The sequence below is a fragment of the Neoarius graeffei genome, chromosome 6 (assembly GCF_027579695.1).
Source record: "Neoarius graeffei isolate fNeoGra1 chromosome 6, fNeoGra1.pri, whole genome shotgun sequence".
Lineage (NCBI taxonomy): Eukaryota > Metazoa > Chordata > Actinopteri > Siluriformes > Ariidae > Neoarius > Neoarius graeffei.
This window is the reverse complement of record NC_083574.1, coordinates 410,429-431,941: the sequence shown is the minus strand read 5'-3', so window position 1 is coordinate 431,941 and position 21,513 is coordinate 410,429. Positions and strand designations below refer to the sequence as shown.

The following is a 21,513-nucleotide window of genomic DNA, read 5'->3' as shown; positions in this document are numbered from 1 at the left end:
CGGCTGAACTGAAACAAGCAGGACGTCGCGATGGCTCGTTTCAAATCCCAATTTAATCCATTTATTAAAGATTACAATGAGGCTGTTTGATGCAAAGCAATTTTCCTTTTCCTTCATTGAGTCATGCAGAATAATTATTTGATAAAAGTCCAGGCCTCCTTCAGCAGCTCAAAGCTTTTAACATATCGCAGAGAGTCAAAATAATAATAATAATAATAATAAAATATTATCAGTGTAACATTAACAGTAGGATTTCTGTTTATTTTCTGAGAGTTAAACCGATCCAGAAGACTTTAAGAAAAACAAACGAACAAAATAGAGAGGAGCGTCATTCACACAAGAAAACTACCTCATCCGTTTGCACATCACACCACAAACATTAGCGTTACTGCTGTATCTGCTGCTATTGCTCATTTGCGCTACTGTTCATATTCACCTCATAAGCTGCTCTTCTAGCACCTTCTCTGTTAGATATTGTACCGTATTGCACTACTGCTATTTTGTACGTTGTTTGATTTTAGAATGTATTTTTTATCTATATTATCTATATTTATAAATATTTATATATATTGTTTTCTTAATTTTTGTGTGTGTAATCTTTATCTGTTTTTTTACCAGTAAGGTGAGAGAGAAACGGCATTTCGAATCTCCTATATGTCCTGGATAAATAGTGAATTGACAATAAAGAATCTTTGATCTTTGAATCTTGAATCTTTGATGGAAATGAAACTCGGTGAATTCGCAGAATATTGTGTAAGTTTACTGAATTTATATTTCCCTTTACAGTGTGAAGGAAAAAAAAAGTTTTGACCCCCCGTGATCATCTGAAGAGTTTTATAACTGTGAGGATCCGAAAGCTGTTCAGTTATAAAAATAAAATATAATTACAGAATGATTTATTTTTTAAAGAACACAGATAGATGGATATTCATATCACATTCTAAAAAAAAGATGCAAACTGAAACCACATTTATTTATTTATTTAAACAATTATTAATCTCTTAAATTACATTTTTTGATAAACATCAGTGACACACTTCTGTGTTTTCACACTTGGTCTAAATCGTCAAGTTCATACTCAGGACTGATTCTGGGCTTGTTTGTGGGCGGGGCTTATGATCACAGGTTTTATTTCTAGAAGAATTAACCGTGGATCGATGGCATGCGTTTTCCAGACGTGACTTTTGTGCAAACAGGTTTGAAACTTGGTCAACAAGAAGTTCATCTATTAGCTGATGTTCTTAAAACAGCACTTTAATACCAACAAACCTGGAGTCGTTCTTGTACAAGAAGGTTTTTCACCATGCAGGTCAACACGAAGCTGAGCTAATTACACAGCTGCAGTGTGGTGAAAGTCTGGTTTTATATATCAGTAACCATAACAACCCTTACACCGAGATCACGAGTGTAGAAACAGGACATTAGTCCATGAGCAGTGCAGATCACGGAGAGCTTCCACACGCACTGCACAGCGCGCCTCAGGCATGTGGAGGTGAAACTCAGACCACGGATTCCAAGAGACCCAGCAATCGAGCTGGAAAACAGTTTTCACACTTCACTGAACTCTCAGTACAAACAGCAGCAAGTGTGGAGAAAGGAAAACACGTGAAAACGACCGACGTGTCTTGTTGATTTAAATTACATTTCTTTCTCTTCCTCACTTTGTACTGAAGGTGTGTAAACTTTTTGCACTCAGCCTCTCAGTGTATTTAGGTTCCCTTTTCTGAATTTATAACATTCTGTGAATTGTGTGAAAATCAGATTGCATCATTTTAAAGACATATTGAGAAAGTGGTCCATCTTATCATTAATATTTACAGCAAGCTGCTAACATCGTGAGGAGAGATTATAAAACCAGCAGTGAAGGAACGTCCTCTTATACAGAAAGTTTAGCAATTTACAGAAAAAAAAGTGACATTATTGAGGCATTTGTAGAGGGAGAAGAGGAGATCTGGGGTATGATGTGAAATTAAATTGTAGTAAAATGAATCCTTTTTTCATTCTCTGCAAAATAAACATCCAGACTGTGTGTTTGAGACCCTGGAGAAGAAAGTCGTCCCTGAGGGAGTGATGAATGATGAAGACCAGCAGCGTGTCTGACCTTAACTTCAGTCCTGACAGACGGAACGATCCGATAAGAATCAGAGCTGACTGGAAGAGACAGGAGATCACAGGACCTGCTAGTGTTTTTGGCAAACTCCTGAACTGGAGAAGTGAAGGATTCTTTAAGAATTAGTGTTGTTTTCGCAGCACTTTTCTGTAGGATGATCAATCAGTCGACGGGAGCGACGGGGCGATGAAGATCCAGCAGTGACCCTGAGCTGCAGACGTCTGATTAAGATCATCTCAGAGGTGGACGGGCAGAGGTGAAGCTGCTCTGAACAGAGGTTTGTGTTGCACAAATTTACCTTCCAGCTGAGGGAGAGAAGCAGATTTAACATAAAACCGCACTGCCCTGTGTCTCCCGTGTCCCCGCACTACAAGAGTCATAACTCCGGCTCACACTAATTAATTTAAAAGTGGTCGCTGTGGCTGGATTAATTGTGAAAGGCGTATGTGGAGGGCGATACACCTGGCCTCGCTTGTAAGCACTTCTGAAGATGAATGTTGTTGTTGATGCCCTTTTTAAGCCAAACTCTTTGCTCTGTTCCAGCAACTAATCCACAGAACAAATGATGATCACAGAATCTTTCACAAGCTGGAGATCAGCAGAAATAAATTCTCTGTTCAGAAATAAATTCTCAGTCAGCGGCACAAACAGAATACCCAGAGAGCAGTGACCGATCATCAGCTCCTGTGGTTCATGCTGAAACTCTTCGACCCAAAACTCTCTGAAACAAGGACAAAAACACACGCGATAATGCCTGCGCAGCTGCACTACTGTCCGAGCTGCTGTTACAGAAAATTAATCAACACCTTCTGACCAATCAGAGTCCAGAACTCAGAGTACAGCACCATGCTGTAATACTTTTAGAACTAACACATATTTAAGATTTTTTCTAGCTTTTTTCTATTGCTGTTCTGTTGTAGTTTTCGATAAGTGTTGTCTGCTATAGCGCCCCCTAGCTGCAACAACATGGAGCTGATTTTCCATCTGTGTTTGTGCACGAATGTGTGATGTCTAAGACATGAACCATCCGTCAGACTGAACATGAATAAATGTTCAGTAATCTGTCGAATGTAAAGGGAAGAAGGACAGAACCCCCCCCAGAAGTTTCTGGCAGCATTTAATTTCACTTTGTAATGAGCTCATTGAGGTGAACATCTGAATCCGAGAGCCAATATACAGAAAGAGGGCGGGGCTTTCTCTTTTCTAAAAATTTAGAACCCTACAACTGAGGAGTTCCCTTTCACAAAAGTTCCAAGAAGAAGCTCTTTAAGAAGGAAGAACAAGTAGCCATTTGAAGAACCCTTGAGGAACCAATGTCTGTAAGAGTGTACCATCACATGACCCCAGGCCCACCAATCATCACGTTACAATCTGCCAAAAGAATAAACACACTCAGAACACCTAAAGGATTTCAGCTTGTCCCTCTGAAGAAACCCATGAAAGATAAGAACCCTTAACAATCCACAGAACCAATGAGGAACCTTTAGTTCCACCAGTGAAGCGAGGAGGAACTCTGGAATAACTCCAGCACTGTAGTGAGAGAAATACGGAGCAGTCAGGGTTTGAGTTTATTGGTGCCAAAGTCATTTTCAGCTTTTTAGGCCACTGATGTGGCGAAGGTTCCACACAGAACGGCTGCCAACAGGATAATGCATGTGCTGAGCTGCACATGGACGGATAAAGATTCCCATCAGCTATGTTTGTTTTTCTGGGTGACTAACTTTTCCTGAAGCTGCTCACAAAAAAAGAAGAAAATGTATGTGCTGTTCTCTGACACACAGCCTGAGAGGCTGTTTACACAAGGACATTTAACAACAGCACTTCACCAACCTGTAGCTCATACACATCCATCCGGATTCTTCTCTCTCTCTCGCTCTCGCTCTCTCTCTCTCTCTATCCCCCTGTCTTTTAATGAGAAGCCCAAATCAGGTTTAGCATGCTAATGTGCTTAGCATTCAGTGTGTTCCATGCAACAAGGTCATTTGAATCCTGCAGTCAGTAAGGAATTTTAGTGTGTGTGTGTGTGTGTGTGTGTGTGTGTGTGTGAGAGAGAGAGAGAGAGAGAGAGAGAGAGAGAGAGAGACGCTCTCCAGTGACCTCCAGACATCAGTGATTGTCTCTTTCCATCAAGGTTCTTTGAGAGGAGCTGAACGGAGATGGAGGACAGCGATGTCTGACTTTGAGCTCCATGTGATGTGATGATGCTCATCTGTGTATTCACATGGAGAAAAAAATGGCCTGAAGCTTTAACGTGAGAGAGTTTGGTTCTCCCGATCGGCCCCTGGGAGAACTCTATAAAAAGATCCAAGGCCCATTCATAAACAGGATCAGTGATTCGATTAATTTTGCTCTAGAACATGATTTCCCCAGGGGCCACTCACGCAGGAGTGCGTCGTAAGCAGAGACAGAAGCCCTGAAGCTAAAGCACGTCTCTGTGATGAAGGCAAGAAAACACACAAGAACAAACAACGTCTTCAGCCGATGCTTTTCACTCTTCACCTTTCTCTCAGTGGTAATAAACCTTTTCACATGTTATGTACAGAAAAGAAGGTGAAAAAGCTTTGGTTTGATTTATTGCTTCTAAAATGCAGGACAGAAGCTTTTAGTGTTCTGTTTGTGCAGCACAAAAGTCCTGATCTCCACAAAAACACGAGCACTATGAGGACACAGAGACTAAGAGCTTTCCATGACCCTTCACATTGTGTATGCACAGAATCACAGGTTCCTCAAGGGTTGTGAAGAACCTGTGAAAGGTCTGTTAGTCCAGTGAGCTCCTTCAGCTCAACCTTTTACATAAACGTGTGTGATTTAAACTGAAACAGAGGATCTAATAAAGCAGCTGCACCAGTTTGTGTTTAGAATCCAACATATTTCTCTTCATACGCTGATTGACTCAACTTCTGCTCTACCTTTTTTAGGGAAAAATAGTGTATTATTTATAATTTCCCGTCCAGCACCGTGCTTTCTTTTTCAGTGCACAGTACATTTTTGAGAGCTGTTTCATAGTGATTTCACAAATTGGTAAAATTCTAGAGCAAAGGGAAATGATGAAGTGATAGCTGAGTGTTAGCATCATTGTGTGCTTTTTTCTGAGTGAGAATAAACTGTACCGTATCTCAGAAACTCGACCTGGAGTAGAACAGCACAATAGTAAAAGGTTTCTGTTCTCCGTATAATCATAAAGTACTGGCTGTATATTTGTACGTGTGTGTGTGTGTGTGTGTGTGTGTGTGTGTGTGTGTGTGTGTGTGTGTGTGAGCTCACCATCTGTTCTGAGTGTCAGTGGTGTAGGAGGACTCAGGACCCGGGTGTTGGTCACCAGGTTCTTCACCAGGCAGATGTAGCTCCCCACGTCTGAGGGCTGCACCTTGGAGATGTACAGGTTCCCCGTCTGCTGTGAGATGAAGCGCCGGCTGTCCTCAGCCACAAACGATGGAAACTCATTGAAAACCCAGCTGTAGATGATCTCTAAAGGGTCAGAGTGCAGGTGAGACAGATGAGTACTGATGTGTACACCCCAAGGAGAACCTCACTGTCCTCTAACAGACTCTCTGGGTTCTCTGATTACAGCAGGGCTTTTAAATAATGAATCCTGAAGCTAGCAGTGTGTGACTGAAACGTTTGAGTTTACAACATTTAAATCTTCTCATTTGTGTTCTTTTCTCTCTCATGCTCTAATTCATGTGAGTTTTACTGCAACACTATAAATAAAAACTGGTTCTAAAACAAATGAAATGAAGGCGATGTAGCCCAGAGCATGCTGTGTTCTTACTTCACTCACACTGAGCTAACATTAAAACACATGCTGGAGAGAAATGTTCAGGTCTGAGTGCTTACTGACTTTAAACATTAACAAGCCCTGTAGGATGTTAACACGGAGGCCATAAACACACAGGTGAAAAAGACATGTTCTGGGCACACAGGAAACTAACAGCATGTGTACAGCTTACAGCCATTACATTATTCATGCTCTCAGCAAAGAAACATGAAGACGTGAGAAAACAAATCATTTACAAACACATTCAGCTCGTGTTTAATCTGAGGAGAACATTAATAAAGCCTCGTTCTGCTTGACTGATCACAGCAATGGCCTCCAACACTTCATTCAGAACTACTCTGTCCTCACATATCATTTAATGTTCTTATTCCAGACAAATTGGGAAATAAGGTGTTTCGAGGGCTACGGCGAGTGACACGCCCAATGAGAGGTGCCATGTCACAGCAATATAACAATCCATCCATCCATCCATTATCTGTAACCGCTTATCCTGTGCAGGGTCGCGGGTGGGCTGGATCCTATCCCAGCTGACTACGGGTGAAAGGCAGGGTTCACCCTGGACAAGTTGCCAGGTCATCACAGGGCTGACACATAGACACAGACAACCATTCACACTCACATTCACACCTACGCTCAATTTAGAGTCACCAGTTAACCTAACCTGCATGTCTTTGGACTGTGGGGGAAACCGGAGCACCCGGAGGAAACCCACGCGGACACGGGGAGAACATGCAAACTCCACACAGAAAGGCCCTCGCCGGCCACGGGGCTCGAACCCGGACCTTCTTGCTGTGAGGCGACAGCGCTAACCACTACACCACCGTGCCGCCCCACAATATAACAAATAAAACATAATTAAATATAGGAATTAGATAAAACACAAATTGTTTAAAATTATTTGTTTGGACTTGGGTCTGTTATTGTGTTTTGGACTGAGTGTAACAGACTGTAATAAACAGACCAGCTCAGGTGAGTCTCTTTTTCTGTTAAAAAATAATAAATCAGATGTTTTATCTGTTTATAGTTACGAGTGAGTTCCTCTTCTCATTGACGTTATAGCAGCTATAAACAGTCTTTCCCTCACCAGACTCTCTCTGTTCTCTCTTTAAGTTAATGCTTTGTTCTTTAGCACTAAAAAGGGTGTTCTCAGGAGCTAACACCGGCATAATTTTGGCCAACACGTGGATTTTGAATCACACAATTTGAATGTTGTGGCACTTCACCAACATCAGCACAGATGTTCATTTCTGACCATGAAAATATCAACTGGAGGAGAAAATAAAAAGTTGCTGAGGGACACAGTGATGTTCTACCACTAAAACAATATTCTTCTGTGTGTGTGTGTGTGTGTGTGTGTGTGTGTGTGTGTGTGTTTGAAAATAGACCCAGTGGTGCTCTATATTAGTAAGGCAGTGATGCTGTGATGGATTGCAGCTATTATAGTTTGCCTGTAAGGTTAATTACTATTTGGGTGTGTCCTGAAAGTAAGATGCTGAATGAAATTCATTTTAGGACTCATAAATATACTCAGAGGTTAATTTGTCTTTCGTTTGCTGGAATAGCTTGTAGGAGGGTTCAGGCCCATTAGCAAGATGATTGCAAAAATAATGTGGCAAAGTAATTGAAAATAATTTGGAATCACTGAGATGTAAACAGGATATTATTCTCACTTTTATTTGTCTGAAACTCAAATGGAGACGAGATGGAGTTTGAAGAACCAGAGAGCTGAAAGTCAGTGTGATCTTTAAATCTTTAAAATGTGTACAAGTTTAAATCCCTATTTTTACACTGTACTGATTTGTTCACGATGCCGACTTCAGTCAAAAGGTGCAGGCTTTTTGTTGGTACTTAAAATAACAGTGTTGTAGCTGGTGGACTGACTGATTGCTTTATGATCTCTTGATGCTTCTCATGTGCTGATTGATCCTCTTTATTTGAATGAAAGTTATGGAACATTATCAGCATTTTCTCTCTGTTTACTGTAGAATTATTCACAAGGCATTTAATCTTGAACATGGGATGAATATTTATCTGTAAGTGAGTGGCAGGCTGCAGGAGAGATGTGAGAACAGTCCTGCTGAGATGAGAAATTACAATCACACTGCAATAATGAACAATAATTTCACATAATTTCACTAGCCACAGTTTTCTGTTCCTGAGTGTTGGAGAGAATAACTGAACTCCACACTGTCTTGTGTTCACGAGATCCAAACACATAAACCAGTGTGATTCATCGTCCTTGGCATTCACTGTTGATGGGACTCGTGAAGGACTTTTATTTATGAGATAAATATTCATTGTTTACTCAGGTGACATTGGGTCCTGTGTCTGAGAAATTGAATGTGAATCTCTTAAAAGGGCTGCAGTTTCTCAGATTAATCACCGCCCAGACGAAGCGGCACCTGGACGTCTGACAACACTCGATATGCAAAGGAAACCAATGGTGTATGAAATTCATGCAATGATTGTACAGCAAATATATCAGTCTGTCAGGAGAAAAATACTCATTTAGTGCCTTAGCTCAGTGCTGTCTAACTTCAGTACAGGAGGAGTGGTGTTCATCACAGTTTGGAGATTCTCTTCTCTGAAGTGATGGTACAGTCACATTACAAACTTTGCACAATTTAGATTTTTGCTCAGATTGGATCTGTCTATCATGATGGCCCAGACAGGACAGCACATCACACAATGACATGCATCTGGCCTTAATGTTGTTAGATACTGATTCTTACATAGGACATCCATCCATCCATCCATCCATCCATCCATCCATCCATCCATCCATTATCTGTAGCTGCTTATCCTGTGCAGGGTCGCAGGCAAGCCAGAGCCTTTCCTAGCTGACTATGGGTGAGAGGTGGGCTACACCCTGGACAAGTCGCCAGATCATCACAGGGCTGACACACAGAGACAAACAACCATTCACACCTATGGTCAATTTAGAGTCACCAGTTAACCTAACCTGCATGTCTTTGGACTGTGGGGGAAACTGGAGCACCTAGAGGAAACCCACACGGACACGGGGAGAACATGCAAACTCCACACAGAAAGGCCCTCGCCGGCCACAGGGCTCGAACCCAGGACCTTCTTGCTGTGAGGCGACAATGCTAACCACTACACCACCATGCTGCCTTGCATAGGACATGCATTCATGAAATCTATCAATCAAGATTTAGGCCGGATCACAGAGACAGCGCTGATTAAAGTAGTAAATGACTGACTACTGACATCTGATCAGGGCTGTGTCTCATTGCTTGTGTTGTTTGATCTTAATGCAGCTTTTGACACCACTGTTTATATTATTCTTATTGATAGACTAAAACATGTTGTAGTTAAAGGAACAGCCCTCTCCTGGCTCAAGTCTTATTTGATTAATTCTTATTAGTGTGTACCTGTTCTCTATGCATGTTAATTAAAATCTGGTATTCTGCAAGGTTCTGTTTTTGTCCAACTGATTTTGTTTCTTTATATATGTTACCTCTGTGTAATATTAGTCATAAACATTGTATTAGTTTCCACTGTTATGCCGATGACACACAGTTGTATGTTTCTGCAAAGCCAGATGAGAGACACCAGCTGAATAAAATAGAAGGAATGTGTAAAGGACATTAGACACTGGGTGCTGACTAACCTCCTCCTACTTAATTCTGATGAGAATCTTCTACTAGGGCCACAGGCAGCTTGGAGAAAGTTTTATGATTATGTAGTAACATTAGCTGCCCATTCAATTACACCATGGCAGCAGCAAGAGACTTTGGTGCACCAAGATAAGAAAAATAATGTCACTATATGATGCAGAAAAACTAGTTCATGATTTTGTTCCCTCTAGGTCGGATTACTGTAATGCCTTACTGTCTGGATGTTCCAGTAGAACCCTAAACAAGCTCCAGTTAGTTCAAAATGCAGCAGTGAGAGTCCTTACTAGAACTGGGAGATATGACCCCATCACCCCTGTCTTATCCACACTGCATTGGCTCCCAGTTAAATTTCTCACTGATTATAAAATACTACTATTGATCTATAAAGCACTGAATGGTCTCGTGCAACAGTACCTGAACAAACTTCTGGTCTTTTATGAGCCACCATGCCTACTTCGATCAAAAGGTGCAGGCTATCTGCTGGCACTTAAAGTAATGGGTTTGTCGACAGTGTAGTGGCTGCTGCTTTATGTCCCGGGGCCCCTTCATGTCTGTGTTACCTTCTGGCTCTCCCTTTTAGTTATGATGTCATAGTTAGTCTCGCCAGAGTCCTTGCTTACACTCAGCACACAAACCACATCATCTTAAAGCACTACGGGATAAGAGTATACCTAATACACAGTGTTCTCGCTCTCATTCTCTCTTTGTCTCTCTGTCAAGTTTTATATTACTCCTGTGGCCTGATGAGATGTCCACCTTCCGCTTCTGCTTGGCTCATCCTGAGACTATTTCTGCTTGGAGCCTCCTTTACTTGAGAATCACTTGCTGCTGCTGAGGATGGCCCTGCATGGACAGGCTAAAGTCTGGTTTGAAGTTGCTGAGGACAGTACCACATGGATAACCTAAAGCTGATTGTGGATGTTCTTACTTGGACAGCCTAATTATTGTACTCACTAAAAACTATGCTCAAGTCTCATTCATTATACAGCAGGTATCTTCACTTTGGACATTATAGGCTTCAAGCTAAAACTCTACTGATACCAGCAGTGACCCTGTGGCTTGTACTGAAGATCTTTCCAACACACTCAGCACTGATTGACTCTATAGTACACAGTTTCACTCTCTGGCATCACACAGATGAGGATGGGTTCCTTTTTGAGTCTGGTTCCTCTCAAGCTTTCTTCCTTGTGTCGTTTCAGGGAGTTTTCCTCCCCACTGTCTCCTCTGGGTTGCTCATTAGAGATAAATCTCAAACTATCTATGGAAATATTCTGGATTTCTGCACAGCTGCTTTGTGGCGATGTCTGTTGTTAAAAGACGTATATAAAACTGGACTGAAAAATAAAACTGAATTGAACTGATTCTCTCTTAGTGTTGTCAGTTTTCATTGTTAAAGGTGCTTTTCCACCAAAAATGTTTAATACTGGCTCTTTTTGAAATACCATAGTTCACTCCGAGTTGCATATGCATGCTGCATGTGAAAATATAATTCTACTCCCATTCCCTGTATTAGCTTATGAAAGAAAATAGTCGGAAAAACGAGCGAATCTGAAAAAGCCCTACAAACTTACGTCACTTCGAAAATTAGTATTCATGGCCTTGCCCACCTTGGCTTGCGACCGCCCACGGGAAGAAAGTTTGGATTTAAGTGCAAGGAGAGATAGCAGAGCCCATCTCGTCAGTAGCTAATGAAGAGGACCTAACAGCAAGTTGAAAACATGGCTAAACAAGTTCGTGCCTGTGGTGGCAGTAACACATCAACGTTGCATGTTTGGGGAGGCTGGGACCTCCCCTGCATGAGTTACGAGCGTTCAAAGTTGGGCTGGAGTCGCCGACAGAAACGAAACCTAAGCGGAGCGCCGCGGCTCGCCTCGGGGCGAATTACGTCCTGAGGCGCGGGGCTAGCCCACCCTGGCAGTGCTGGTTCGTTGGGGAGAGGGCAGAGGTCACTGGCTGCCAAGTTTGGGGAGGCTGGGACCTCTCCTGCCCGAGTTACAAGCGTCCAAAGTCGGGCTGGAGCCGCTGACAGAAACGAAACCTAAGCGGAGCAACGTTGCAAGATAGAAGAGGTGAAGAAGAAATGGTTGGAATTTATTTTTGGAACACCACCAGTGAAGTGTAATGCAGCGTTAGTACTGTGTTCTGATCATTTCAACCACAGTGACTTCAAACTTCGGTGCCTTCAGTAGTGGTTTTGATTCGAGGTTGTTTTTAATACTTGGATCTGTACCATCAAGACGATCGGCCACCAGCTCACAAGCTGTCAGTAAAACATGAACTTTTTGTTCGAAGGTTTTTGTTACAAAATAGCATGTTCATATTCTCCACGTTAGCATGCATGACATGGTCACAAGCTCAGCAGGGATGAGAATTTTCCGCTTTTCAGCGGATTTCCGCTTTTTCTGAGTAAAAAACGGCCTTTTTATATTATGCCAAATCCGTTGAGAATTTTTTTTATTAATTTCGGGGGGTTGGGGTGTGTTCCTTCACGCTGTTCAAACTTTATTAACTCCAATGATGTTTACACATTATTTGTAAGTCGCCATCTTTAGTCTCATTTAAATCTCGTTGAATGTGATGTAAAATTCGTGTTATCTACATTGTTATTGGTCAAAACATTGATGTCGAGACCATAATAGCCAATCAAAACAGTTTTTGCAAAGACACCCACATCCGCTTGTTCTGACCCACTGGAGGGAGCGTCACAGTGCTGTTAGCCAATCAGAGGGAACACGTTTACTGATTGCTGTTAGCCAGTCAGAGGTAACACGTTTACATGTCATGAATATTAATGAGTAAGAGCTGAAATCCTGTCGTTCTCTCCCCACCCACTCCTCCACCAAACTAGAACAGCCTGAAACAGGAGAACCACAGCATGTTTTTCACCAAAACCGGCTCACAGGGCATTCATTCATACTAGAGACCACCGCACAGTTAATGAAAAAACGATGCAATGAGACCTTTAAGGTTAAGGTTGAGCAAAATGTGTTGCTGTTGAAAATAATTATTTGTTGATGAGGGATTTGTTTTTCTCTGAATAAAATTATTTCATTTAAAGGTTTGATTTTTCTCAGTGTGAGATGACGCGACTTCAAAAAGGTGGGTTTTTTTCTCACCCTTTTTACTCATTGTATTTGATTTACAAATAATCATAGAGGGCACTGTGTGTGTGTGTGTGTGTGTGTGTGAGAGAGAGAGAGAGAGAGAGAGAGAGAGAGAGAGAGAGAGAGAAACATCCCACATGTGAACATCGATATCAACATCGCAGGATTCACCGGTATCACAAACAACAAAACAATAAAAAGTTCATGTTTATGAAACAGTCCAACCCTGAGCACAGAACCTGCTTTCTTCATTGGCACAAGAGCTGTTGAGAACATCTCCATGAGACAAGTGACTTCATCACCCATAATGCGCTTGAGCTGTTCCTAAAAGTGCATGTCGAACAGCCATGCGAGGCTAATTTGAGTCTGTTTCCCTCCTTCAAATAAGCTTTAATTCCAGTCAATTTATTTGTATCACATCTTTAACCACAGCCACAGTCACAAAGCAGCTTTACAGAAAAAAAAGATTTTAAACACATGATAAATGGTCTTTATTTTTGTTTGCTGCTGTGGCAGTGTTTATTTGTAGCTGCACTCTGATCTTTTTTGGCAGTTTTTTTCACAATGCAATTTGGTTTTGGTTCTGTCCCGTTCAATTTGAATCGATTCCTCAAATATCAATAAAACACCAGTATCCTCATCTTCCCACTGAATACAGTCACTGGTGTTGCTGATTTCCTTTGGATGACAATGACAGTGAAATGACAGTGAACCCTTGGCTCCATTGATTTTGCCCTCGTAGGTGGAGTAGAAGGGGGATGGAGGGTGCAGCGTGAGGCCCGGTGTTGAAGAACTGGTTCAGATTATTGGCCCAATCTTTACTTCTCTTTGTTTTCTCACTGAAGTCAGTGACCAGATTCGTACCACTCCACCCATCCTTGGTATTATTCTGTTCCATCGTCATCTTCAGTTTCTGTTTTGTAAGAGTCCTTGGAGTCCCTCATTTTCCCTTTCAGTTCTCTCCCGGGCGGCATGGTGGTGTAGTGGTTAGCGCTGTTGCCTCACAGCAAGAAGGTCCGGGTTCGAGCCCCGTGGCCGGCGAGGGCCTTTCTGTGCGGAGTTTGCATGTTCTCCCCGTGTCCGCGTGGGTTTCCTCCGGGTGCTCCGGTTTCCCCCACAGTCCAAAGACATGCAGGTTAGGTTAACTGGTGACTCTAAATTGAGCGTAGGTGTGAATGTGAGTGTGAATGGTTGTCTGTGTCTATGTGTCAGCCCTGTGATGACCTGGCGACTTGTCCAGGGTGAACCCCGCCTTTCGCCCGTAGTCAGCTGGGATAGGATCCAGCTCACCTGCGACCCTGTAGAACAGGATAAAGCAGCTACAGATAATGAGATGAGATGAGATGAGATGAGTTCTCTCCCACCTTGTGTCATTATTTTCCTTTGCTCTAAAACTTACTCTTGGTTTTGTTTGTGATCAGCTCACTGCTTATCTAGCGTTTGTTAGTTGGAAAGGCGTGAACTCTCCTGAGAATGATGTTTTGAACACAGAAATTCATGAAGTCTGTGTCTCTAGGAAGGTTTCCATTAACTTGCTAAATGCACATTTTAAAACTGCAAACTAAAAAGGAAGGAAAGGAAACACATGAATTAAAAAAAGCCTCTCACAGGTTTATATGCTCACATGAGTTTTAAAAAAAAAAAAGACAATTCAACAAAGCAATATTTCGCAAAATTGAACTGTAAACGCATTTTTTTTCGTATTTAAGTCACATGACATGAAGAGGAACAAAACCAACAAAAATCATGGTGCCAACATTTATCAGGTCCTGGAGATCCATCACCATGTTTAACTGAAAAAAAAAAAAACTATTAAGAGAGAGAAACCCCCCCCCCCCCCCAGCTTTTATCACATAACTAAATGGAAACACAGACTATTAGCAATCGCGTTTTGTTGACTTAAAAAAAAAATCACCTCTATTTTGCACAAAACTGCAGTGGAAACCCGCTGACAGTTGGTCATATCATTACCGTCCTCCCCATGTGGATCCCAGAGCACATCCCATTCTGCCGTCTCCAAACAGCCACACAGGCTCCAGCACATCAGGAGTCTATTTCCAAACTGTTTCTTTTTTATTACTGCTGGATGTTGATGGACAGCCGTGTAGCTGTGAGCAGGACCAAACTGTGTTCTGATCTGGTGACTGGGGAATCGGCAGAGTCTGGGTTTTTCTGGTCGAACGTTTAACAAACTGGTAAAATGTTGGCAGAGTTGAACACAGAGAGACATTTTAATGACCAGAGAGTGTCATAAACATGAAACCATGTGACATTAACCACAGTCCTGAAAAAATTGTCCTTGTGTCAGATTAAGGCAGAAAATCAGAATTGTGTTAAACCTCACAATGAGAAGGACGAGTCACACACATACACACCTACACATCGAGTCACAAACATACACACCTACACATCGAGTCACACACATACACACCTACACATCGAGTCACACACATACACACCTACACATCGAGTCACACACATACGCATCGAGTCACACACATACACACCTACACATCGAGTCACACACATACACACCTACACATCGAGTCACACACATACACACCTACACATCGAGTCACACACATACACACCTACACATCGAATCACACACATACACACCTACACATCGAATCACACACATACACACCTACACATCGAGTCACACACATACACATCGAGTCACACACATACGCACCTACACATCGAGTCACACACATACACACCTACACATCGAGTCACACACATACACACCTACACATCGAGTCACACACATACACACCTACTACACATCGAGTCACACACATACACACCTACACATCGAGTCACACACATACGCACCTACACATCGAGTCACACACCTACACATCGAGTCACACACATACACACCTACACATCGAGTCACACACATACACACATACACATCGAATCACACACCTACACACCTACACATCGAGTCACACACCTACACACCTACACATCGAGTCACACACATACACACCTACACATCGAGTCACACACATACACACATACACATCAAGTCACACACATACACACCTACACATCGAGTCACACACATACGCACCTACACATCGAGTCACACACATACACACCTACACATCGAGTCACACACATACGCATCGAGTCACACACATACACACCTACACATCGAGTCACACACATACACACCTACACATCGAGTCACACACATACACACATACACATCGAATCACACACCTACACACCTACACATCGAGTCACACACCTACACACCTACACATCGAGTCACACACATACACATCGAATCACACACCTACACACCTACACATCGAGTCACACACCTACACACCTACACATCGAGTCACACACATACACATCGAGTCACACACATACACACCTACACATCGAATCACACACCTACACACCTACACATCGAGTCACACACCTACACACCTACACATCGAGTCACACACATACACACCTACACATCGAGTCACACACATACGCACCTACACATCGAGTCACACACATACGCACCTACACAGCGAGTCACACACCTACACATCGAGTCACACACATACACACCTACACATCGAGTCACACACATACACACCTACACATCGAGTCACACACATACACACCTACACATCGAGTCACACACATACACACCTACACATCGAGTCACACACATACACACCTACACATCGAGTCACACACATACACACATACACATCGAGTCACAAACATACACACCTACACATCGAGTCACACACATACACACCTACACATCGAGTCACACACATACACATCGAGTCACACACATACACACCTACACATCGAGTCACACACATACACATCAAGTCACACACATACACACCTACACATCGAGTCACACACATACACATCAAGTCACACACATACACACCTACACATCGAGTCACACACATACACACCTACACATCGAGTCACACACATACACACCTACACATCGAGTCACACACATACACATCAAGTCACACACATACACATCAAGTCACACACATACACAACTACACATCGAGTCACACACATACACACCTACACATCGAGTCACACACATACACACATACACATCGAGTCACACACATACACACCTACACATCGAGTCACACACATACACACGTACACATCGAGTCACACACATACACACCTACACATCGAGTCACACACATACACATCGAGTCACACACATACACATCAAGTCACACACATACACACCTACACATCGAGTCACACACATACACACCTACACATCGAGTCACACACATACACATCAAGTCACACACATACGCACCTACACATCGAGTCACACACATACACACCTACGCATCGAGTCACACACATACACACCTACACATCGAGTCACACACATACACATCGAGTCACACACATACACACCTACACATCGAGTCACACACATACACATCGAGTCACACACATACACACCTACACATCGAGTCACACACATACACATCGAGTCACACACATACACACCTACACATCGAGTCACACACATACACATCGAGTCACACACATACACACCTACACATCGAGTCACACACATACACACCTACACATCGAGTCACACACATACACATCGAGTCACACACATACACACCTACACATCGAGTCACACACATACACACATACACATCGAGTCACACACATACACGCCTACACATCGAGTCACACACATACACGCCTACACATCGAGTCACACACATACACGCCTACACATCGAGTCACACACATACACACCTACACATCGAGTCACACACATACACACCTACACATCGAGTCACACACATACACACCTACACATCGAGTCACACACATACACACCTACACATCGAGTCACACACATACACACCTACACATCGAGTCACACACATACACACTCACACATCGAGTCACACACATACACATCGAGTCACACACATACACACCTACACATCGAGTCACACACATACACATCGAGTCACACACATACACACCTACACATCGAGTCACACACATACACATCGAGTCACACACATACACACCTACACATCGAGTCACACACATACACACCTACACATCGAGTCACACACATACACATCGAGTCACACACATACACATCGAGTCACACACATACACACCTACACATCGAGTCACACACATACACATCGAGTCACACACATACACACCTACACATCGAGTCACACACCTACACACCTACACATCAAGTCACACACATACACATCGAGTCACACACATACACATCGAGTCACACACATACACACCTACACATCGAGTCACACACATACACACCTACACATCGAGTCACACACATACACACCTACACATCGAGTCACACACATACACATCGAGTCACACACATACACACCTACACATCGAGTCACACACATACACACCTACACATCGAGTCACACACATACACATTGAGTCACACACATACACATCGAGTCACACACATACACACCTACACATCGAGTCACACACATACACATTGAGTCACACACATACACACCTACACATCGAGTCACACACATACACATCAAGTCACACACATACACACCTACACATCGAGTCACACACATACACACCTACACATCGAGTCACACACATACACACCTACACATCGAGTCACACACATACACATCAAGTCACACACATACACACCTACACATCGAGTCACACACATACACAACTACACATCGAGTCACACACATACACACCTACACATCGAGTTACACACATACACACATACACATCGAGTCACACACATACACACCTACACATCGAGTCACACACATACACACCTACACATCGAGTCACACACATACACATCGAGTCACACACATACACATCAAGTCACACACATACACACCTACACATCGAGTCACACACATACACACCTACACATCGAGTCACACACATACACACCTACACATCGAGTCACACACATACACACCTACACATCGAGTCACACACATACACACCTACACATCGAGTCACACACATACACATCGAGTCACACACATACACACCTACACATCGAGTCACACACATACACATCGAGTCACACACATACACACCTACACATCGAGTCACACACATACACATCGAGTCACACACATACACACCTACACATCGAGTCACACACATACACATCGAGTCACACACATACACACCTACACATCGAGTCACACACATACACACCTACACATCGAGTCACACACATACACATCGAGTCACACACATACACACCTACACATCGAGTCACACACATACACACCTACACATCGAGTCACACACATACACATCGAGTCACACACATACACACCTACACATCGAGTCACACACATACACACCTACACATCGAGTCACACACATACACATTGAGTCACACACATACACACCTACACATCGAGTCACACACATACACACCTACACATCGAGTCACACACATACACACCTACACATCGAGTCACACACATACACATTGAGTCACACACATACACACATACACATCGAGTCACACACATACACACCTACACATCGAGTCACACACATACACATTGAGTCACACACATACACACCTACACATCGAGTCACACACATACACACCTACACATCGAGTCACACACATACACACATACACATCGAGTCACACACATACACATCGAGTCACACACATACACATCAAGTCACACACATACACACCTACACATCGAGTCACACACATACACACCTACACATCGAGTCACACACATACACACCTACACATCGAGTCACACACATACACACCTACACATTGAGTCACACACATTCACACCTACACATCGAGTCACACACATACACATCAAGTCACACACATACACACCTACACATCGAGTCACACACATACACATCGAGTCACACACATACACACATACACATCGAGTCACACACATACACACCTACACATCGAGTCACACACATACACACCTACACATCGAGTCACACACATACACACCTACACATCGAGTCACACACATACACATCGAGTCACACACATACACATCAAGTCACACACATACACACCTACACATCGAGTCACACACATACACACCTACACATCGAGTCACACACATACACACCTCCACATCGAGTCACACACATACACACCTACACATCGAGTCACACACATACACACCTACACATCGAGTCACACACATACACATCGAGTCACACACATACACATCGAGTCACACACATACACACCTACACATCGAGTCACACACATACACATCGAGTCACACACATACACACCTACACATCGAGTCACACACCTACACACCTACACATCAAGTCACACACATAGACATCGAGTCACACACATACACATCGAGTCACACACATACACACCTACACATCGAGTCACACACATACACACCTACACATCGAGTCACACACATACACACCTACACATCGAGTCACACACATACACATAGAGTCACACACATACACACCTACACATCGAGTCACACACATACACACCTACACATCGAGTCACACACATACACATTGAGTCACACACATACACATCGAGTCACACACATACACACCTACACATCGAGTCACACACATACACATTGAGTCACACACATACACACCTACACATCGAGTCACACACATACACATCAAGTCACACACATACACACCTACACATCGAGTCACACACATACACATCAAGTCACACACATACACACCTACACATCGAGTCACACACATACACACCTACACATCGAGTCACACACATACACACCTACACATCGAGTCACACACATACACACCTACACATCGAGTCACACACATACACATCGAGTCACACACATACACAACTACACATCGAGTCACACACATACACACCTACACATCGAGTCACACACATACACACATACACATCGAGTCACACACATACACACCTACACATCGAGTCACACACATACACACCTACACATCGAGTCACACACATACACACCTACACATCGAGTCACACACATACACATCGAGTCACACACATACACAACTACACATCGAGTCACACACATACACACCTACACATCGAGTCACACACATACACACATACACATCGAGTCACACACATACACACCTACACATCGAGTCACACACATACACACCTACACATCGAGTCACACACATACACACCTACACATCGAGTCACACACATACACATCAAGTCACACACATACACAACTACACATCGAGTCACACACATACACACATACACATCGAGTCACACACATACACACCTACACATCGAGTCACACACATACACACCTACACATCGAGTCACACACATACACACATACACATCAAGTCACACACATACACACCTACACATCGAGTCACACACATACACACCTACACATCGAGTCACACACATACACATCGAGTCACACACATACACACCTACACATCGAGTCACACACATACACATCGAGTCACACACATACACACCTACACATCGAGTCACACACATACACATCGAGTCACACACATACACACCTACACATCGAGTCACACACATACACATCGAGTCACACACATACACACCTACACATCGAGTCACACACATACACATCGAGTCACACACATACACACCTACACATCGAGTCACACACATACACACCTACACATCGAGTCACACACATACACATCGAGTCACACACATACACACCTACACATCGAGTCACACACATACACACATACACATCGAGTCACACACATACACGCCTACACATCGAGTCACACACATACACGCCTACACATCGAGTCACA

At 43.1% G+C, this 21,513-nt stretch overlaps 1 protein-coding gene across 3 annotated transcripts in view; it reads right to left on the bottom strand.

Moving 5' to 3' along the window:
- cntn5 (contactin 5) overlaps positions 1-21,513 on the bottom strand; it is a 266,463-nt gene that overhangs the window by 84,325 nt on the left and 160,625 nt on the right. For all 3 annotated transcript variants that reach the window (XM_060923112.1, XM_060923113.1, XM_060923114.1), the window contains one exon: positions 5,375-5,578. In XM_060923112.1, the coding sequence (XP_060779095.1) occupies positions 5,375-5,578 (204 nt within the window). The remainder of the gene's footprint in view (positions 1-5,374; positions 5,579-21,513) is intronic.